Genomic DNA, 23,537 nt, shown 5'->3' on the forward strand with positions numbered 1-23,537 from the left:
TGGGCTGGTCCACCCCATGCAAACCTTTGTGGAGTCTGTCGGAATCCCTTGTAAATTTCACTTCCTATTTATGTGACTTTTCATGGAGGCCAAGAGGCTCAAATCAAATCTCCCTCTATCCTCAAGCAGTGGTAAACACAAGCCTATCAGATCATTTTCCTTGCAGTGGTGTCTAGGCTTTGCGATTATGGAGCAAGAAAAACATCTAGCAAGAAAAACATCTAATGGGCTTACTCAGAAATGACTTCCTTCTGTCTTGTACTTTACGAAAACTTTTTTCATCCCTCTTGCACCCTAGGAGGATGAGTATTTCATACCCATTGTTCCCTATCTACCACATTCTACAGACAGAGATAATTAAAGGTACCATTATTTACTTCTGACTGTCAAAACTCACAGCAAGGCTTACGAGGAACACGTATTCGAAATTCATCCTATCTAGAAATGACGCACTAATGGTATAAATCATGTAAATAACCAGGTGTCTGCACACACTGAATGTCTATAAATGCATTTGGGCTGACAAATATTTACACTGGGTTATACGCTTTAATTTACCTTCCGTGGCGGGGGATGAGGGGATGGGCAATGTCACATTAATAAAGGAAGGGGTATTACGGGATTTCATTACATGGAAGTTTCCCTTCCTTATGTAAAATCCAAATGCACCAAAAGTTAAGTAATTTAAAACTGAAAGCTAAAAACATGTTATTTAAATATAAAATATACTTTTCATTTAGCAGAGAGCCTAGGGTAAGGATGGTTGATTAAAAAACTGAGGCCCAGGAACGTTAAGTGATTACTCAAGGTCACACAGCTGGTGAGGTTCACATAACTGCTACCAGGTGCCCCTGCTTGCCCAGCTAGCCGACGGAACAGAACACTGACCAAATGGAGGGACTGCTATCAATCTTACTGCCCCTTAGAAATGCCCAGAAAATCAACTGAGCCCAGAGGTGGTCAGTGCTTGCTTGGTAAAGCCAACTTTCAGGTGTAAAGGGTAATTATTTATTCAAAACCCAGCTATCAATCAAAGTTGCATACACCCGTATTTTTATCCTTTTTGGGGGGTATTTCTCAATAGTACATGATTAGCCATTCTTGGAAATGATTCTGTGGGCTGGTAGAAGTTTTTGTGGGTCGGTAGGTAGATCTTTCTGAAACTATTTCTAGGCTGTATGAATCTTTGTCTGGGAATTTGTTTCCCTAGCCTTCCAAAACATGAATTGCATTTTTGTTCTGTCCACAGATAACTTTTTTTCTTACTACCCTTGGCAATGAAGCCTACTCTGAAAATACAAATGACCCTGAAAATGTCCCAAGGGCATTCAGTTTACTTTCCTTACCTCGAATCCACTCCTCCTTTTAAAAAGAAAGCTTGGGGAAATTTAGAGCCCAGAAAAATGGGTGGACAAAATGATGTTATTTAAAAATCATTCCAGTGCCGTGTGTGTGTGTGTGTGTGTGTGTGTGTGTGTGTGTGTGTGTGTGTGTGTGTGTGTGTGTGTGTGTGTGTGTGTGTGTGTGTGTGTGTGTGTGTGTGTGTGTGTGTGGTGGTGGTGGTGGTGGTGGTAGGAGAGAGGAGGGAGAGTTGAAATGGGGGGGGTGCTGGGTTGAGGGAAATGTCCATCTCCATGGGCAATTCAACTTGGGGCTCCATGAAGACAAACCAATTAGTATGGATTGTCAAGGTGTTTTGTATGAATTGGCTACCTGCCCATTATGAATTGGAATGGGATTAACTAGCTCATTCCAAACACTCCACCAAACAGCAAATGGTCATATGATAATGATTTCTAGTCACTAACACCCTGGCTGGATTGGAGACTTGGAGTTTTACCTGTAACAATCTTCAGAGAGACTCATTCCTTCAAACCTACCCACTTTCCCTAAACACATGTTTTTCTTTTTTTTTCCCTCTCCTAGCTTTTATTTTTTAAAAAGCCCTCTTGCTAATTGGGAGGCTGCATGTTCTTCTGCACATAAACATACCTATTAACCAACCAACCCAGTAATAAGCAATTTGCATGCTCTACTATATAAATTTGTCAGTCCCCTCTACTCGTGGTCTTCAAAGCCCCATGGTGAAACACATGACCACCCACTTTGCAAGTTTAATTCCACCTGAGGTTCTAGAACCAGTCTACCTCTTAGAGAGAAGGCCTGAGAAGCTTGGATTCAAGATTCAGGGATTCAGCACATGACTGATACCATTCGCCCTTTTAATTATTTGTCTCAACTGCTTATAACTGGACTTTTCCCTTGTTCCAGACACCAAGTCCATACTTTATCTTCCCGGCGGAGGTACCTGGCTCCAAGGACTATCACTAGCCAATAGCATCTCTGCCCACACTCTTCTCCAGGCAAATGGGGCCCTAGACTACAGTGAACAGCCTCATGGAAAAGAGCCCAAGGTGGATTTCAGCCCCAACATACGTGGCATCTCTGGGTTCCAACACTGGGTAATTGTTGCATCCATTTCCCCTCTGGGGAGCTACCCACTCCCTTTGGCGTGGATGGGACTGATCCCCACTTGCAGCCTCAAGGCAGCATGTGATGTAAGTGTAAGCCACCAGCGGAAGCAGAGGAGCCCAGTGGGAATCACGGTAGCTCCCATGGTAGCGGGAACCAGTACAGCGGCAGCAGCTGGACTGACCATTGCTGCTGCAGGATTTGCAGGTCATTACGCTTTGCAAGCCATGAAGCATTATGAAGCCTCAAGTAAAACAAGTTTTTCGAAGTCTACCAAAATCTGCCTTCAGTGGTGGCTATTACAGAGGTGGGTTTGAACCCAAAATGACAAAACGGGAAGCAGCATTAATACTAGGTGTAAGCCCTACTGCCGATAAGGGAAAAATAAGAGATGCTCATCGACGAATTATGCTTTTAAATCACCCAGACAAGGGAGGATCTCCTTATATAGCAGCCAAAATCAATGAAGATAAAGATTTACTAGAAGGTCAAGCTAAAAAATGAAGTAAATATATGATGAATTTTAAGTTCTTACTCATTGATGTATATGAATACCAGCTTTTTATAATAAAATGCCTCAAAGCTACACATTTTAAAAATTAGCATAAGCTAAATCAAAGCCTAGGTATAAATTTGAGGATTTAAAATCGCATTATAGAATATTTGTAGGTTAATACTCAATAATTATGGATAAATGCGTGCCATTTGAAGTGTTGTTTATTACTCATTTGTCAAATAATTTGGTACCTATTTCAAGACAAAGTGAACAAGATAGTCTCTTCCTGAAGGAATCCCCAATCTGATGGGAGACTGATTAACTGACAGTTAAAATACAGTGTGATAAATATGATGGAATTAGCACAGGCTGTTATAGTAGGGGCTCATCTCATTAGGACAGAAGGCTGTTTAAGGTACAGAGGATGCCCCCAGCTACTTAGAACCTTGAACTTAAAAGTGAATTTAGCCACAACTTACCTAAGAAATTGATCTAGGTATGTATTTATCACTTTGTCAGTGATAAATCTGAACTGTTTCAGATTCCATACATTAAAAACTATAACAGTATGATAAAAAAAAAAAGTGTAACACATCAGCACATTCCCCAGGCCACAGTTTTTTTACCTAAGGCCTGGGAACCACTTAAGCCAATATGGCTGCTTCCTCTGGCCACGTTCTTTTGATCAATGTGATAGTCTATGCGACGTAGGCAGTTAAAAACTATCTATCAAAAAAAAAACAACAACAAAAAAACTATCTATCGCCTTCCACACATCCTCACTACCAAGTGGTACGTTACAATAAAAACATGTTTCAGGGCAAATTCTAGAGTCCTGCCAAAATCCTAGCCCAAGAAGCAGGGCCTGATACCGGGGTCAGACGGCATTAAAGCTCTGCCGACAGGTGTGCTCCACGCACCTGCACCTGCCCTGGGGCCCTCAAGACCTCCCCAGTGCCAAGTACCTGCCAAAAAAGCTCACTTTTTGCACAAGTCTGTGTTCCCTGCTGCGTGAGTTCTGCCTGGCGGGCTGGACTTCTTGCCAGCACTCGCAGTCTCCCGCCCAGCGTCTACCCCACTCCAGTGGGTAAGGCTTCCCTCCAGGCCCAGATCCTTCCGTCTGCTCCGTGAACCCTGGTTAACCCATCTGTGCCTGCTTCCACACCCAGAATGGGGAAGAACTTGAGGAAAGGAACGCGGTCTGCCAATCCACAGTGTTTGTATAGAAATGCGAATAGGTGAAGAAGCTGGGTCTTGCCCATAAACAGCAGTTTGTCTCTTCAACTCAGAGGATTGGAAGGATGAGCTATAAGCTCACCTCCAAGTCAGGGCTGGCTGAAGGGCGGTTCAGGTCCTGGAGTAGAGGATGTATATGGGGATATTCTGGTCTCAAATGTTTGATGGAGTCAATTCCCAGAAACTTTTGAAATCCTTCAAAACATATACCTCCCACTCGTAAACCATGCCTGGAAACTAAAATAAAACAAACTTAGTAGATTTCTTTTTTTTTTTAATGGAAATATTGGCTCTTACTGAAGGGCAGCTTAGCAAGAACAAAGTCCATTTTCAAAATAACATTTCATTTTTTGGTATCTCTACCTCAGTGTTGAACATTAATACCCGTATATAGGTTTCTGATTTAAAAATAATCCTATTTGATTAAACTACATTTTAACGAATTCTGTTTGGAAAAGGAAGGTAGAGTTTAAATTATTTTGCCATAAAGATTCATTTTCCCTCACACTAAAAATACATGTATATATATACATATATTTTTTTTTTCTCCTTGAAATAAGGTTATGGTAGGTGAATAGTGCTTTTTTTTTTTTTTTTTGCGGTACGTGGGCCTCTCACCGCTGTGGCCTCTCCCATTGCAGAGCACAGGCTCCGGACGCGCAGGCTCAGCGGCCATGGCTCACGAGCCCAGCCGCTACGCGGCATGTGGGATCTTCCCGGACCGGGGCACGAACCTGTGTCCCCTGCATCGGCAGGCGGACTCTCAACCACTGCGCCACCAGGGAAGCCCAAATAGTGCTTTTAATAATGTTGTTCTGAGAAAATCAAATCAAATATAATAATCCTTTAGATTATGAACTAATTTTTTAAGATTTAGGAAAAAACCCATTTACCATGGGATATAAAGCAAGGAAATACTATCAAGTGATACTGCTACCCCTATTACAAGAAGCAATGGACCCCCAAGCTTGAAACAGTACTAATTTCGAATAAGAATATCATTTCTTATCATTTCTGTACTTTTAAGACTTTGTCTTTTAAAAAAAAAACAACAGGTTTAGGACATGAAAAAACTTGGTTTAAAGATGACCCAACTATTCATAAGTTATTTCTGTGATGGTTCACTTTTCTTAACATGTAAGCAAAACTAAAAGTGAAGCAATTTGTTGTGATAATGCAACATATCTGTCAGATTCCAGGGTAAAATGGCACGAACAGTCTTATTAAACATCCATCTTGGGGGCTCCCCTGGTTGCGCAGTGGCTGAGAGTCCGCCTGCCGATGCAGGGGACGCGGGTTCGTGCCCCGGTCCAGGAAGATCCCACATGCCACGGAGCGGCTGGGCCCGTGAGCCATGGTCGCTGAGCCTGCGCGTCCAGAGCCCGTGCTCTGCAACGGGAGAGACCACAACAGTGAGAGGCCCGCATACCGAAAAAAAAATCCATCTTGGGGAATTCCCTGGCAGTTCAGTGGTTAACACTTGGTGCTTTCACTGCCATGGGTCTGGGTTCGATCCCTGGTTGGGGAACTAAGATCCCACAAGCAGCTTGGCATGGCCAAAAAAAAAAAAAATCCATCTTGGACCCCTAATCTTCCGCTCTGATTTTCCAGGTGTCGCTCTTTTATTTGAACATCTGAGAACTGTTCCATTGGCGCATCTGCTCACATTCAACATTTGCTGTCAGTCTGTTCTTTGCAAGGGACTCTTCTAAGTATAGGAGACACAAAGGTGTCCTCTGGGAGCTGACAATCGATGCTAACAAGCGGGCATCAAACAGAAAGAGGGAGGAGAGACCTAATACTGATATTTCCATCCTGAATACACCATTTGTTTCCAAATTCTAACACCTTGCCCAATGGTCGACACCGGCTCCCAGAGAGTGCCTCCTGCCGACAATGAGTTCATGTAACTATGAACACATGGCTCACCCACAACCAACCTTTAACGACATTTATTCTCCTGTCCTGCAAGTTGCTCCAGGGTGGGCTGCCTCTTCCCACTGCAAGTGCTAGGAAATACACAAACCAAATTCACCGTTCCACAAAGCAGCAAGAGATCACAGAAAGCAGGGACAGTGTCATTCTCTTTTGTGAAGAGAAAAAGCATCCATCTTAGGACCCAGTGGGTCCCATAAAAGCTTCATTAAAAAAATGAACAGAGGAACAAAATGGAATCTACTCCAATGGTCCAATTAGAAACGTCACGTTAGTATTACGTGCAGTATTAACGGGAATGCCCACTGAGTTTCCATTCTACAAAGGGTAAAGCAACGGAGGGAAAAAAAGGGAAGAGGACAAATATCGGCTGCTTTTGAATTCCAAGGCTTGAGCTCAAGCTCTGGCTTTTTTATGGTGTTTTCACAGGCACTGCCCGTGTCTTACAGAAGTATTTAGAAGTATTCCCTAATTTGTCCTCCTTTAGTTGTAACTGGATCCCCATATGGTTTCCTGACATAATCAAGAAAGCATCAATGCCAATAGTGCTTTATTTTATAGTACAGTTATTTGAACAGACGACCACTTCTGAGTACGCCCCTATCACAATTAACTCCAAGGCAAGAATGTAGTACTACTGCTTTCTGTGTAAATGCATATGTTGGAATACTCTGGATAGGACAGGATCAAGTGACAGGACTTTCCTTCAGAAAGCTCAGGAAGAAGCCCTCATCCTCAGATCTGTGTGGGGCTTTTGCACAAACCTGTTTTGGATCAGTCCCTCAGAGATGTCTAAAATCTAATTAACCAATTAATTTGCAAATATATTCTAATTTATTCAAGGGAGATTTTCTTGGGTGTTAAATTATCTGACAGTGAACCATATGCAGTACACAAGAGCAGGACCTCCCTGAAATACCACAGGTTACCCCAATGCAAGAATGACTATGCATACTCTGTCTGGTCCACACAAATTTCTATCCCCTAATGAGAAAATGAGTTGGCATTTCCTCCATCCTGATTAGTTTGTGGACACTTTGGTGAAGCATTGCTAAATGCAATTGTGAGGCCAGAGGGGTGTCCTTCCACAGTCTCCACTGGGGTAAGGCTAGGGTGGGCATGGTTGCCTGGGGCTGAGAAATTGGAGAAAGAGGATAATATGGATAACGTGTTTATCTTAATCTGTTTTCCTGGGGTGGGTGAAGGGACGTTTAAGTTATAAGAAAAATACCCTCCGTCATACTGGGAATTACTAACTGTTGGTAATTTGCATGCAGAACTCTATTCTCTAGCAAAGCAGCCACAGCAGGTAACATGGTTTACTCAGACAATCAACTTGTAATTTACTGAACTTGTGGATTAAAAAAAAAAAAAAAAAAGATGTTCTTAATTGCTACCTTGTGACATTTTATTCAGCTCAATGACTGTATAGCTACAGATAAGAATTGAGAATAACACTATCAAATGTTACCAGGATTACCTAATTTACAAAATGAAGAGTATCTCGATGCACATATTGTTACCCAAAAATATGGAGTGTGGATTTTAATATGTTTACCATGAGATGTTTGGATAGCTGCTAATTGCGCAGCATTAAAAGAAAAGCTGGGTGGGTTTGTTGTTGTTGTTATTGGGATTTGATTCAAAAGATAATTATTTTTAATACTAGCAGTAAGGAAATGAAAGAAGTGGCAATATCATGCGACGCAGTCTGGTATCTAATTTATATACTAGAAATTCTTCTATGCACGCAATTTCTAAGATCTCTAAACACCTGCAAATCAAATAATGGGCAAAGAGAGAAAAACTAAAAGGAAATGTATGTCCAGTTTAGGGATCAGGAAGCCAAGATGGAATTTTATATAATAGATTCTGAATTTTCTACAAGAATTAGGGAGAAGTTAGAGGGAGGGCTTCAGAGTTCTTAGAAGAGACACTTCAGTTGGTGAGTTCAAAACAGTTCCCTACAAGAGTGATCTGTGAATGCAAAACTCTTTTTGAAGGGAAAACTATAATTTCCACTAAAATTGGGAGTTCAGGAACTGGAAAAAATAGCAAGCACAGTTAGGACCAATACTGATCTCTCTTCTCTCTCTCTCACTTGTAAGGAGAAAACTAACGGTATATTTACAGATGTGCCAATAGGATCAGAGTGATTCTTGACACTCATACAGAGAACAGCTCATCAATATTCAAAAGAGATTCATTTGGTATTTCTGGTTTGCATATTTGGTTTGTTTCTTTGTTTAGCATGCCACCAAAACTTAACACACCTAGACTATCTTCCTTCACCCTGAAAGACAGGTAGCATGGCACATAGAAGGTTACAAGTGGCCTGGGAGAATTTCTCAGGTATCTCCTTTGCTTGAGACACCTTAATCCTCTTCACCCTTGTCAACCTCAACCTCAGCATTAATTTAAGTGTAAGTCAGTAGGTGAGTAAATTTGGATATAATGAGTCAGTCCAGCTTGTGAGAAATTCCTAAATTTTAAATAATTACTTCTTTTAAATAAGAAATGAGCAGAGAGGTACAAAATGGTTTTGATAGATTATTGAATAAGCATGATGTGAATGGATATATACTGTCGAGTTTGTTTGACAATTTCATTTTTCAATGCTGTTTCCACTACAGCCTTAAAAGGAGAACCCTATCCTTATTCCCCAATTATCCTGGGCAGTTAGCTAAATGAGCTCTCATATAGTCCCACCAACTGATCTGCTAACTTTCTTACTCATGTGTCCATAAAAATGTAAGCAGTTCTTCACTGACAACATGAACTTCAAAAAAGTCTCTCATCCCAAAAAGGGGACCCTCCTACACTGTTGGTGGAAATGTAAATTGGTGGAGCCACTATGGAAAACAGTATGAAGGTTCCTCAAAAAACTAAAAATAGAGCTACCATATGATCCAGCAATCCCACTCCTGGGCATATACCCGGAGAAAACTACAATTTGAAAAGATACATGGACCTCAATGTTCACAGCAGCACTATTTACAATAGCCAGAACATGAAAACAACCTAAATGTCCATTGACAGAAGAATGGATAAAGAAGATGTGGCACACATATAAAACGGAATATGACTCAGCCATAAAAAAGAATGAAATAATGCCATTTGCAACAACATGGATGGACCTAGAGATTGTCATACTGAGTGAAGTAAGTCAGACAGACTTACTAATAATACAAATAGAAATATCATATGATACCGCTTTTATGTAGAATCTAAAATATGACTTAAAGAACTTATCTATCAAGGATGTGGAGAAAAGGGAAAATTTGTGCACTCTTCGTGGGAATGTTTATTGGTGCAGCCAGTATGGAGAACAGTATGGGGGTTCCTCAAAAAAAAAAAAAAAAGAACCTATCTATGAAACAGAAACAGACTCACAGACATAGAAAACAGGCTTGTGGTTGCCAAGGAGGAGGGCTGGACTGGGAGTTTGGGATTAGTAGATGCAAACTACTATATATAGAATGGGCAAACAACAAGGTCCTATTGTATAGCAGAGGGACCTATATGCAATATCCTGAAATAAACAATAATGGAACAGAAAAAAAAAGGTCTCTCATCCAAATGGGTTCCAATACTGACGATCACAGAAACTAATAAATATCAATACATTCCTTCTCCATCGGTCCTGAGTGTCACATCACAGATTCAGGTGACTGCATATCAAAATTTACTTTACCCAGTTTTCAACATTGCTTTATTTCCTGAATTCCTTCTTTCCAATGGTCCAGTACAGATCTGACAGCAAGGTCAGCCAGCTGTTCTCTTTCCTACATATAGAAGCTACTAGAGGGAAAGATTTTTAAGCTGCAGCTTTGTGGAAAAAAGACTGTTAAGATGTTGGTCAGGTTTCTTAGGCATGAGACATCTGAAGACACTGTCAATAGGAATAGCTGTACTCTTCCCTATGCTTTGCTATTAAGGCTGGAAAGAATCAGCTGCCTCGGATGTTTAGCTAGGGGTAGGGAACAGAGGAGGAAGAAGCCTCAGTATCTGGCCCCTCCAGCCTCTCGCTTCTCAAGCAACAGCTGTGATTTCAGAGCCCTGATGGCTAATTCCACATGCATAACTGTTTTAGGCAATGCTCCAACTGTGTTCTAGTAACTTGCCAGGGTCATCCTTTTATTTGCTACATTTCCATGATGCTTAAGTGAGCAAAACAGTCAGTTGCCAAGTCCTGCCTTTAGGGGAGAGGAGTTGAAGGGAGCAGAAAAAAGGACAGGGAAGAAGGTAATAGGACATTGAGAAAACACGGGATTCCAGAACCCGGGATTCCAGGATTCCTGCTCAACAAATGCCCTCTGGCCTTTCTTCCCACACAGAAGTGGGCAGTGGGCATGGGCTCTGCTACAGCAGGTTGAACCAGCCTTAAAGTCAAACCTCCCAGGCAGTGAGAAGGGCAGCTGGCTTGTGTAAAAGATGTCAAAGACTGTAAGCACCTACCTGAAGCTTTCTTTAGAACAAAAACAATTAAATTCATGCAGTGAATATTCTGAGCACCTACTGGTGCCAGGCACTGTGCCGTCTCGGCCCACCAACAGAGAGGAATGATATTCCTGCCTTGTCCTAGAGGAGTTAAGAGTCCGACCATCTACCTGTTAATCAGACGGTAACAATAAAGGGTGATTAAGCACTATATGCCGGAAATGTGCTCAGGGCCCATCAGGTGCTTTGAAGGAGAAGCATCTAATTCATGGCAGTGGCGGGGGCGGGGGGGGGGGGCGGGGGGGGAATGTCCGTATCCGGCGGAAGTGACACTTGAACTTTAAAAAATGATAGGATTATTGGGACAGAGGCAGGAAGAATATGCACATGCAGGGAGGCATGTGGAAGGAGAGTGCAAAAAGAGCACAAGAAAAGTGAGAACTTTGCAGCAGAAACAGGTAGAAGCAATGAGCAGTTTACCTCAGAAACATTCAAATTCATTTTAAGAGATTCTAGACCCTAGACCCCTAGGCTAGGGATGGATTCTTTAAAAATGCCCTACACAGATGGCACAATGGGAATTTTGAGAAATGCATTCCATTCCTTGTCTTGTTGCTAGAATTTAGATTGTTTGCCATTTTGTAACCGAGCAGGACCCTATGGGGCCTTCCCAGGACAGACCCTTCCCCCCATCCTCTGCTTTAGCTCCTCTCTGAAGGGCCTAGATAATAGTATCTGATGCTCATTTACTGAGCTGTTTTACAGATGCTAAACTCACCACCAAATGGAAGAAGTTAACTGCTTGATGACCACCAGGTAGCCCCCAGACCTACTGGAGCCTAAGGATTGATCATGTTAACCCCTGTGACACCTCCCTGTTACCTCACCATCAACCAATCAGAGAAGTGTGCACGAGCTGATCACACACCCTTCGACCCCACCCCTCCCTCACCTGGCCTTTAAAAATGCCTCCCTGAAAGCCATCAAGGAGTTCAGGTGTTTTGAGCACCAGCTGCCCTGGACTCCTCGCTCGGTGCCCTGGAATGAAGGCTGCATTTTCCTTCACCACAACCCGGTGTCAGTAGATTGCCTGTACTGTGCACAGGCGAGCAGACTCAAGTTTGGTCCAGTAGCAATTTCTTAAAGAGAATTTTCTATCTGCTAGTAGAAGTGAGGGCATGGGTTAAATAATAATAATGAAAATAATAATGATGAATGTGGGTCATGTTAAATTGCAAAAAGATTTTAACATTTGGAACTTTCTCTCTGGGTCTTTTTCCCTGATATAGAACCCAATAGGCAGTAAAATACTAAACTCTGCCACAAAATTAAACAATTACTGGTCACCAGGTATACTGGAGATGCTCTTATCAGTCTGTCATTCATTCTTCATTCAACAACTATTTATTGAGCATGTATTAAGTCCCAGGCACTGTTCTAAGGTATCAGATCTATAGCAGTAAAGAATAGCAACAAAAACTGTGAAGGAATGTCACAAGCAAACATTCACAGAGAAGGGAGCTCCTAGGCTGTGGGAAAGAGGATAACATTGAAATAAGAAAACTACACGGCAGTCAGTAGTCTACTTTGCTATATATAGACGCTCTGCGTGTGCCACAAACTAACCAAGGCCCTGGGCACGTCACAGAGGCTGGGTTTAACCAGCCCTAATGACCCAGTGAATAGAAGACCCTGGATCTTAATTACAGAGCCTCTTCTGTGGTTTGTTCTCCTTTTAGTCACTTCCCCTTTGCTCAGAGCAGACTTCACTGTTTGCAATCACCAGAGGCCAGTGTAGCTCAACCAGCTAGACCTTCCTGGCCTCCTAGGGGAAGGTCAGTGAATTAATGAGGAACTAGATGTAGAGGGGCGAAGTTGGACCCACTGTCCCAAACAAAGCCCCACGGGGGGGATGGGAGGGGAGGGGAGGAGAAGCAGGCCGTGGCCAAGTCGACACAGAACGTCTGCAGGATGTGGAGGGCTCACCCGCCACATTCTAAAAAACCAAGACTTGTTCTCACTATAGCGCAACTACGGCTAAGCTGAGGTGAGAAAAAATAATTAGGTCCCCAATCTGCATTAAAACATTTTTGCAGGATTCTGTTCTTGAAGTGGAAAACTGTTCCCACAAGGTCTATTTTTAACCGTTTTATTTTAAAGAGATCAGAAAACCTTTTCGTGTTGAAATTTCTCAGTGGGCAATTCTACAGTAATGCTACCTAAATCCAGCCTGACAACGACAGAGCAGAGGAAATGAGTGAATGTGCCAAGTGTGCGGAAACACCCTCACCCTGAAATCGGGACAGGGCTCAGAGAGGCCGTGAATACAACATGGTGATGTGTTTCATTTCTGGTCCAGTTCAGTTATTGGAATACTGAAGTCAAGCAGAATCTCCTATTTTGGGAAGCTACTAGTTCATAACCAACTTTTTCATTTAAACTACAAGTTAACTTTTCCGCCCAAAGGAGGCAAAGGTAGTATTTCAAGTAATTGATGACACCTTGGTTATAATAAAGTGGGGTCATGACCCCTGGTGATTTAATCTTGTGGTATCAGTTAATTTACTAAGAGAAATATTCAACCTATTAACCAGAATCTGATTTTCTATTAGAGGCACAGAAACATAGTTCAGGAATGTGATTATCCTGACTACATGCTTCACTAAAAAAATCAAAAGAGAAACCCACTGGAAAGAAATCATTATTGTTCATTCATTCACCAAATATTCGGTAAGCATCTACTGTGTGCCAGGCACTTGAGATACACCACTGAAAACAAACTCTGGCCCGCAAGGAGGCTTTATTCTAATTAATGATGGATAAGCTGCTTGTGATTCAGTTTAAAGACTCTCAAAGGGCAAATTTGAGGAGAATCAGGGAAGGAGAAAGAGGATTTTGAAAACACTGATAACTGTAGACAGAAAAATCCATCGTTCTGAAGGTGATTGGTCCAGAGCTCTCCATTCCTCTCACAGTCACACAAGTGAAGGTTTACAATCTTTCAGTGAATCCATTTTAGAACCAGAGAAGTATGAACCGGCACTAGAGTATGGTAAGTGTGGGATACTAGTCAGCTTGGCTAAGCTATGCTGCAGTAACAAACGACCCCAGCACCTAGATCAATGGCTTTCAACAACATGGCCATGGGCCGTCAGCTCTTCACTAGGCGACCCAGGCAGCTTGCCTCTAGGATGCCATTACTGCCTTCAGGTCAGAAGGAACAATGACAACGGTGGAATCACTCAATGGCTCTTAAAGCTTTTCCTCATAAGTGGCACAGGTGACTTGAGCTCACATTTCATTGGCCAAAACAGGTAATACAGCTAGAGGTCAACAGGGCAAGAATATATTATTATCGCACAGGCAGGAGTGGCTAACAAAACAATCAGTGATGGGTTGGTTGTAGCATTCATTAGTGTAGCTGATGACTCAGAAGGACGTAGAAAATATTTGCAGCCCTTCAATTTCCCCAAACGTGTGATTACTACGAAATGGTGACCAAATCTTCTAAAAGGAAATAACTCCCTTTCACATCATAATTCCTCACCAGACCAGAGGCACACAGATTGTAGAATGAAACAAAAACAGACCCTGGAGAAGTTAGAGGAGACTAATTTTTCCTTCTTTGGTTAGATGTCAAACAATGTCTTTTCCCCCTCAATCATTCCTTTCCACATGAAGGAAAAGGAACTCGAGAAATTACAGCGTGGAAGACGGCATTTTACTCTGCAGCTAGTAAATTCTTCCTGAGACCCATGTGATACTTTACACTGACATGTGGAAGGAGACAGGGCTGGGGTAACACAGACCTCTTGGATTTTCATTCTGCAGCAATTAAATGGAATTCTAACACTGGAAAGACATAGCTTAGCAATTCAAAAGGGCATCCTGGGCCTTCCAGTTTCTTAGCAACACAAGAAATAAACTTCAGTATTCGGTATTCAGCCACACTGGTTCATACTCAGCATTAAAATTTTTGATGCTGATTTCAATTCCTGTAAGGCTTGGCAATGGTGAGTCTATGACACTAAAGAAATCTAAGGTTGTATTTAAAAAAAAAAAAAAACTCTTTGAAAGTGAGAACGAGCAAGTTCAAGAGCAATGTACAACCTAGAGCTACAGGATATTTCATGGTTTTTCCTAAGAAACACAAAACAGAACTAGAAATGGTTCATTTCAGTCTCTGGTCACTCCTGAAAAGACGTGGTCCTAAATAAGATTTGAGCTGATATCCTTTTACTTACTTTGTAAACAGAGAGCCTATCACTTATTAAAAATTCATAAGCCATATAGGTGTTCATTGGACAATTCTTCCAACTTTTCTATGTGTTTGAAACTTTATAAATGTCAATTTATAAATAGAATGTTAGGGGGAAACTTGTAAGTAGGCCTAGAACTGAATCAGCTTTAGAACTCCAAAAGCAACATTCTCTATAGAGAATCATGAATGAAATCCCCTTGCTATGCAGGAATCTGAGAAGTTCTCTAACTTAAACAATTAATACTATTCTACGAGCAAGTCTGACCATGCATGTATTCATAATGCATGCAGCCATCCATCCAAAGAGCATTTTGAGTCACAGCTTGTACCTAGAACCATGCTCACCTGTTCTAGGTTCCTTTGCCAAAAGTCAACATGCCGAGCTACCAAGTCAGTGAATGGCCAATTCACCAAAGACAGCATACTCAGTGAACAACCTTCTGCATTCACCAGATTTCTAAACGACTTGTTTCTTTAAGCTATTTAGGGAGCCTGCAGTAGTTTTGACGTGATGGGATGGGGTGATCTCCCAAACTTTAGATTTCTGAAGTTGGTGACAAATTTCCATCTTGTCTTCATAGCATTAAAGGAATGGTCAGTTCATCAAAAGCTACAGATGATTTAGTTTTCTTGTGGATGTTTAATATCTAGGAATTATATTCCATAGTTACTAACCATTATTAATAATGAACTAGTAAAAAAATGTGTTTTTTAAAAAATATTTTAAAATAAGACATGATGAGTCTTGTTGTTTGCTGGTTATATTGACATCTTAACCTCTTTAGGAGTCTTTTACCTAATGAACCTAAGCTTTCAAGTTTTGAATTTTTTGTTTTGAATTAGGTGAGGCCTTTAGGAACACATCTTCCGCATAAAATGTAACTACCTAGTAGAAATTAAATGCAGATTACTAGAACGTACACCCAACAAGGGCAAGAATATTATGGTCTAGTTTAGGGGTGGTGAACTATGGGTCACATGTTACCTGATTTTATAAATCAAGTTTCATTAGAACGTAGCTAATAGTCATTTATATGCTGCTATGGCTACTACTGTGCAAAAATAAATAAATTTTTTTAAAAAGGCATAGTTGAAGAGCTGTAATAGGAATAGTAAGGCAAAGCCTAAAATATTTGCTATCTGCACTTCAAAGAAAAAGTTTGCAACTGCGGGTCTAGTTCATTACTGTATCCATAGCTTCTGGAGCAATGCCTGGCTAATCTGGGGAATTCCATAAATACTAGTTGAATGAATGAATGAATGAATGACTTGGGTTTTAATGCAGGCTGGCCAGTCTTTACCACTCATTTCAACGTTCACTCTCTCATAGCTTCATGGGCTGGTAAGAGAGGCTGGTTCTTCATGGTGATACGGAAGTTAAGCAGGATGAGTCAACCGGTAGAGCAAACCACTTCTGTGGTTCCAGGACAGAGGCCAACCCTAATGCAGAGGATTGGTTTGTAGCAACGTAGAAACCAACCCACATTTCTGCAAAGACTATATTGGGGAACTCCAAACACAACTCAGCTGCCTGGTCTCTAAAAACCTAAGTCACTGCTTGTCATTAAAAAAAGAAAAGAAAATGTAGGTTGGCCAATATTTCTTTCCCCTTCTGAAGGTTGGCAGTGATTTTGTGGTTGAAGTGATGAGGAGCCCTAAAAAGAGGGAAACCACAAAACCCTGCCCAGTGCTTCTCCCAAACTGTAGCTGCTGCTGCAGGCAAAAAATACAGGTCTTCTTCCAGAGATTCCCTGGTATTGTCCTGGCATAAAGCAGCCTCCCCAAACATTATTCCGATGAGATATACTATTAAGAAATCAAGCAGTGATAAATCTAATGGGAATTTTTTGCCAGGTAACACTTACCTCAAGACCTAAGCCTATAAAGGAAACTGTAACGAGACAAAACCAAGTGAGTTGGATTTACATTGTTGTTATTTAGCTTATTTTAAGTGGCTAGTGGCAGGTTTGTTTGTTTGTTTGTGGGGGCAGGGGGGAAGGCAATATCTAGCAGGCTGCTTTAATTTCCTATTGTCTTAATGTCACTGCTATTAAGACCTTCCACCCTAATCAATACCCAGTTCCACCAACTCCCAATTAGCCTCAGTAAAATCCCTAGAGTAGAAAAAAGGACATGGATCATTACTCTGCAGCTTCAGAGGTTCTGTAAGTCAACTCATTTCCTCTAAAGCAGGGTTACTCAATCAGTCCTTTGTGCCTATCAGTGTGCTAGGTGCTCTGGGTATAAAAATATGATATGGCATGACACATTATAATTTTTAAAGAGGTTTTGCCATCTGGGAAATATCAAGAAATAAAGCAATAAAGATAAAAACACTCAATATTCAGTGAAGGGTTCTAACCCAGTTAACCCACTCCAAAAGCATGCATGTTGTCTTCAATCACTATATATATATATTTTTAAGGGGGGTTTACTGATGTGATTTTGAATTTTCCTTTTAAGTACTAGAAACATTTAAAAGTGGTCCTGGGTACCCAGCATTTGGAAAAAAAAAAATCAACTCAAGGTTTCATTTGTTTGGCATCAGCTCGTAGTCAACTTCTACTTCCTTTATGAACTTCTATGTGGCCTTTGTGCCACAACTCCTGAGACTACAACTCACAGATAATCACAGGAATTGCTCTTCACCAGACAAGTGCTTATCCTCACTGCCCCTGGATGGTGCTGCCGGTGAAAGCAACAATAAAAGCTCATCAAAATCATCACAGCCGTGAAAGACCCATTGGCAATTCTGAATGGCTGGAGCTGATGCTTGAGTCAATTCAGTCCCTCTTCTTGTGATGACCTAAAGGGGTAGGATACGGAGGCGGGGGAGGGAGGCTCAAGAGGGAGGGGATATGGGGAATATATGTATACATATGGCTGATTCACTTTGTTGTACAGCAGAAACTAACACCATATTGTGAAGCAATTATACTCCAATAAAGATCTATTAAAAAAATAATAAAGGCACTTCTATTGATACCACTTCTCTTTCTAGCTTTCTGAGATCCCTTGTTACCTTGACAGTACACAACTAGACAAACCCAAACTAGAGCTATCCTCAGGAAAGTCCCCTACCTAAGCAATGGTTTCAATGGAGCACACCCTGGAGAGGTCTTTTGAAGGGCAGGGAGCTATGTGAAGGGCTTTATGTGGTTGTCTTTTCAGAGACCACAGACCAGCTGGAGTCTGGGCCAGATGCTACTTTCACAGCATTAGCAGGTAAACTGCAGTCAGACTAGAATGTTAAAATTTTGAATTACACAGGGTAGTTTCTCTGTAAGATGACATCAAAGTTTTCATGCCATAAAGGTGCATATCTGCTTCTGTCTTCACAACTGTGAGCTTTACAGCCTCTCAGCCAGCTTAGGAGTAGCATTGGGGATTTTGAGAGGGTTGGAGGGAGGAACGAAATCTTTGCTCTGTGTCTTCAGAGAGACTCAGGAGCTTCCGCTCATGGAAGTAGAGGTTAATCAGTGACTCTAATTGAAAAATGGCCATATACTTGAAACAAGATTCTGCTCTGAAAATTCCTTAAATCTGTTTAAGCATGAAACGAACAAAACTAAATATTAGCATATACCTCCCTCCCTCTTCTCCATCCCATTCCTTGGTATCACTCCTTGTTCCATAGCAGGTAACAGGAAGACAAAGAGGAGTCTCATATCCCCAAGAGCCCCCCGAGAAAAATGATGGGGGGAAGGGATCAGCAAGTGCCTCTTTGGTGTCGTTGCTTGGTAAAGAATGAAATCAGCTGCAAGTCAAGTCTACCCGCAGCCTGCACAGCTGCTGGCATTTGTACCTACGTGGAGGCGGCAGAGGTAGATGAGTGTTTTTCTTAGATGCAGTCATCAACGCCAGATGTATTGATACAAGGCGCAGTCAGCTTCATACCACCTGTATTAAGCACATCTTTATGCTGGTACTTTTGGCATCTGGGACCCGGCGGACACTGGAGGGATTGCCCCTCCCAGAGCTAGCTAATTCCTAGAGACAGTAAAACAATCAGCCCAGAACCCACACCTCCAACGCCCTCCTCTATTAGGCTCTTATACCCTATGCCACTATTCCCGGGCCCTAATCATTCCAGGGCCAGGTACCAGACAACTAGAGATAGCCCATATGCTCTGGAGTTGGCTGAAATTATTCAAACTAGCCAATCCTAAGCCTGTTTACTCTGACTCACCCTTTCCTTCCCACCAAAACCACAACAAAAACCTCTTGTCCGGTTTCCCCCTTGTGCCCTCTCCCTCCTAACCAACCCGGGTGATTCCCCACACGGCCGTGAGTGGCAAGGCATGTCCCCACCCCTTGGGAACTGTCAATAACAAATTATCTTTTCAACAGCAATCATCTCCTGATCTGTGGGCCTCACCGTACCTGAATAATAATAAAACCTACATCTGAAAACACCACCCAAAGATGAACAGCCACTAATTACAGTAAACACACACAGCCAATTCACACCATGCTTCAAAATTACGATGTGTCATTAATGTACAACAGCCCGCACACTCTCCTTTAATAGCACGCTGGACATGGCCCCGCCCCCAAATTCTCCTCTGTTTCCCCTACTGCACTGAACTGAAACTACCTGAATTCCACTAACACTTAAATATTCACCTGCCGGGTTGCTTTATTAAATAAGCCCTCAGGAGCGGTGTTTGTTGGGGAAGGGGGTAGGTGTGGCACCAAGCTATATGCTGTATGATTAATAAAAAAGAAACTTGCCCTTACATCCATTCTTCTCTCCAGCTTTCCACAGTAACAACATGGCTCAATTTCCCTTGATTAGCACAAGGATTTAGATTCACTTTTCAAAAAGTGCTAATCAGGGGCTTCCCTGGTAGCACACTGGTTGAGAATACACCTGCTAATGCAGGGGACACGGGTTTGGGCCCTGGTCTGGGAAGATTCCACATGCCGCGGAGCGACTAGGCCCGTGAGCCACAACTACTGAGCCTGCGCGTCTGGAGCCTGTGCTCCGCAACGAGAGAGGCCGCGATAGTGAGAGGACCGCACACCACAATGAGGAGTGGCCCCCGCTTGCCACAACTAGAGAAAGTCCTCGCACAGAAACGAAGACCCAACACAGCCCTAAATAAATAAATAAATTTAAGAATTAAAAAAAAAAGTGCGAATCAGCTTCAGCTTAAACAGATCGAAATGCAACACAGAAGGGGCTTCCCAGTTAATGTGGGGTCTGCTGAGGGTTTTTTTTCCCTTGAGTGCTACATTAGAGATGAATCTAAAAACACAGCTACAAATAGGGGATTTTGAAAGCCACCCGAAGTTCAGAAAATGGTGTCAAGGAATAGACTACGCATCAACATACTTTTCAGACTGAAGAGTTAGCTGATGTAATGACCCCCTTGGTCCTTAATCCAGTGCCGGGAATGGTAGAATGAACTTAAAATTTTGAGTCCATTGGACCTGGTTTCAAATACCAGTTGAAAGTCGTGTGACTACGTACACATTCAACTGCGTGACCTCTCTGAGTCTCAGTTTTTATGTTACATGATGGATCTAATATACACCTCATGAGGTTGTTATGAGAGGATTATATTTGTTAAATACTAGGCATTTAATATAGAGATTTTTTTCTAAATGGCAACATTATATGTAAAATTATAACTTTCAGGTGAGCTGGCTTCAGAATAAACTTACTTTGATGTGTCAGCAGTTAAACCCTTTTGGCTATAGTACCAAATGGACCACCTTATACTGCACTGAATTCAGTTCGCTGGTGAATGCCAGCCACTCGAGTTTCAGTGTTAGTTTCTTTCTACCTCAGCGTGAGCTCTAGTAGAAATACCACCCAAGTGACTTGTCAGTCAATTTGATTCCACAAATATTTGGTGGCTACCAATCGTGTCCTCCATATAAGAATGAGTGGAAGCATTCCTACCCTCAAAGACAAAGCAGCTAGGCTGTTGACTTAGCACGTTTACTAAGCCAGCACCATGCCAACGGATGTGACGGATTCACCTGCAGATTGGCTGAGCACAAAAAAAAAAAGTCAAATTCCGAAGGAAAGTTATCCCTTAGAGACAGAAACTAGATATTTATCCAGTCACTGGGCAAGACCCTGTAGGTACACCTATGTCACTGCCTTTTGCTGTGTCTTCTCATTCTGTGTTCAAGCTGACCAAGCCAATTATGTTCCTCTCACTTCCCAGTTTCAGAAGGTGGGCTTCTTACATGCTCACCTGGATTAAATGGGCAAAATTAACCCAAGGGTTTCAATATTTCTAGTTAGAAACACCATATGATATAGGATAGAGGTTAAAACTCTGACGGTTAAAAAAAAAAAAGCTTAGGATCTGAAGTTGCTTCACCAGAGTTTGAATCCCAGTTTTGCAACTTACTAGTTTGTGACTTTGAGTATGTTCATTAATCTCTGTGCCTCCACTACACACTTATAAAATAGGAATGAAATAAATCACTGGAAGCACGCTACCGAGAACATAAAAAATATAATCTTTGCTTAACTGTTCAACCAAGAAAGCTTCCTTTTCACGAAAAGTGATCAGCTTTGTCTTACCTTTGTAATGTATAAGAAATACTGATACGTTTATTTTCCAGGGCATACCTTAATTTTCTAAGACACCTATTGGCTAATAATTCTTTAGATAGAGCTACAGTCTCATTCAGAATGATATTTATACAACTCAGAGACGTTTCTTTACCTTGCCTCTACTAAGAAAGACCATGTTACATTCAATCTTCCAGAAATATTGTAAGGACTTACCACCAAGCAAAACATGTTTTCAGGGACATCTCCAATCCCTTTCTTATTCATTTCATTCAATAATTTCTTTCTCATTGCTCAACTGACTTCTCTTTTTGATTAGATATCCACAATTTGAAGGATAGTGTCAAAAAATTGATAACAATAAGACTATTCTACACAAATATAATGCCACTTCTCAGAATACTTATTTTTAAGAGTACTAAAAGCAAAAATTCTGCAGACTTGTGATACCTAGATAAACATATTAAGTTAGTAGAAATACACGTCAAGTCATTTTCATGGAGGTTATCATTTTATGCTGTAATGAACTATCTCAAGATTACAGTGATAATAAAAATAGATGATATAATAATAGATTAAATAATACAATTACATTCATATAGATTCATGATCCTTGTAGATGGAGAGAGCATGAGTCTCAGAGTTTTTAGTTGCTTTAACAGCTTGGGAAATAGTTTGAATAAGGTTATATTGGGTTGGCCAAAAAGTTCGTTTGGGTTTTTCTGTAACATCTTCCGGAAAAACCCGAACGAACGTTTTGGCCAGCCCAATATAGTATTTCTCATTCTGCAAAATCCTAAAGGCCATCACCACATATAGTCACACCACCATATTTATATATTCTAAAGGGCAATATGGGTTAGTTAAGGGTGCTGTAAATGGTCTAGAGAAAACTGAATGCTTGCTGGAACCCAAGGTACCTAGCCCTTCTTTGTTCTCAGGTCTTAGCTAAATGCCCTTGAACTATGGCTTCTAAGGAAGACGGAAGCTGATGTCTCTCTTTACAGTGGACTCTGTTTGGTTTCCCTATTTCTCTGCTTATCCAAGCTCTGTCTTTCTATCAGGGCCTGCTCAAGTCCCAACTCTTCCTCTTTGCCTTCCTTGACTGCCTTGGACCCTGATATCATGCTTTGCTTAAATTCTGGTACCATCTGTTGTCACTTAGCACTTGCTTACCTTCTGTTCCCTAAACTACTAAGTAATGCAGGCTGCCTAAGCCCATCCTCTTTCCACTAGTAATGACCCAATCCATCTCCAGAAAAATGTATGCAAAGAATACTTTGCATTCAATGGTCCTGTATTATAGAAGGAATGCGATGTGCCAAAAATATGAAATCATCTTTAGGTCTAACTGCCTAAGAAAGTTCAAGCAACGTCACCGTGCTGCTTGAGAACATACAATGCCCAGACTATTCAATTACTCTGCCAACTCGGAAAAAACCTACAGCTAGACTCTGTCACATAACGTACAATTTTTATATAACAAAATAGTGATTTCTCTTCGAAGACTGTTTGAAATAACTTTCAAAGAATATATGATTTAAAATATGAATGAAAAACACTGTCTCACCAAATTTACTATGAAATTTGGGATGCATCTTTTACACTAACAGGTACTATATGCTGTTCACAAAAAGTATCTTATTTCAGTCTCTTCCGTGCTGACCTACACAGAGTAGAGACTCATTACATAGTTGTTAAGTATACACCAAAAGCCTGAGTTATTTGCCAGTGATAACGTAAAGTGTGATCATCAAGAGTAGCTGATTTCGCCTTCCACAGGACCTTTGCTACTATCTAAACACATTTTTGGTTGTCACAACTGGGTGATGGGAGGGTGTTATTGGCATCCATGGGATAGAGGCCAGGGATGCTGCCAAACATCCTACAATGCACAGAGCAGCCCCCATAACAATAAATTATCCAACCCAATATGTCAACAGTGTCAAGGCTGAGAAACCCTGTCCTTACCTTTGCCTGAGGTTATGGATATTAAACTCTTGAGCTTAAGCTCATAGGAGGCCAGGTATTGTTGACTTTACAATTGACACGGTATCCTGAGAGCTCCATAATAATGAAGGGAGTGTGTAACTATCAGTGAGGACCAGAGAGTATACTGAAGTTTAGAATAAGCTGGGTATACCCAAGGTTTAGGTCTT

The 23,537-nt window shown here is 41.4% G+C and overlaps 2 protein-coding genes across 2 annotated transcripts in view; one reads left to right on the forward strand and one right to left on the reverse strand.

The window, feature by feature from the left end:
• EXT1 (exostosin glycosyltransferase 1) overlaps nt 1-23,537 on the reverse strand; it is a 291,664-nt gene that overhangs the window by 64,429 nt on the left and 203,698 nt on the right. The window lies entirely within an intron of this gene.
• LOC132508342 (mitochondrial import inner membrane translocase subunit TIM14-like) lies at nt 2,693-3,053 on the forward strand. The gene has a single exon (XM_060128474.1). The coding sequence runs from the start codon at nt 2,710-2,712 to the stop codon at nt 2,974-2,976; it is 267 nt and encodes an 88-aa protein (XP_059984457.1). The 5' UTR covers nt 2,693-2,709; the 3' UTR covers nt 2,977-3,053.

The sequence above is a fragment of the Lagenorhynchus albirostris genome, chromosome 17, assembly GCF_949774975.1.
Source record: "Lagenorhynchus albirostris chromosome 17, mLagAlb1.1, whole genome shotgun sequence".
Classification (NCBI taxonomy): Eukaryota; Metazoa; Chordata; class Mammalia; order Artiodactyla; family Delphinidae; genus Lagenorhynchus; species Lagenorhynchus albirostris.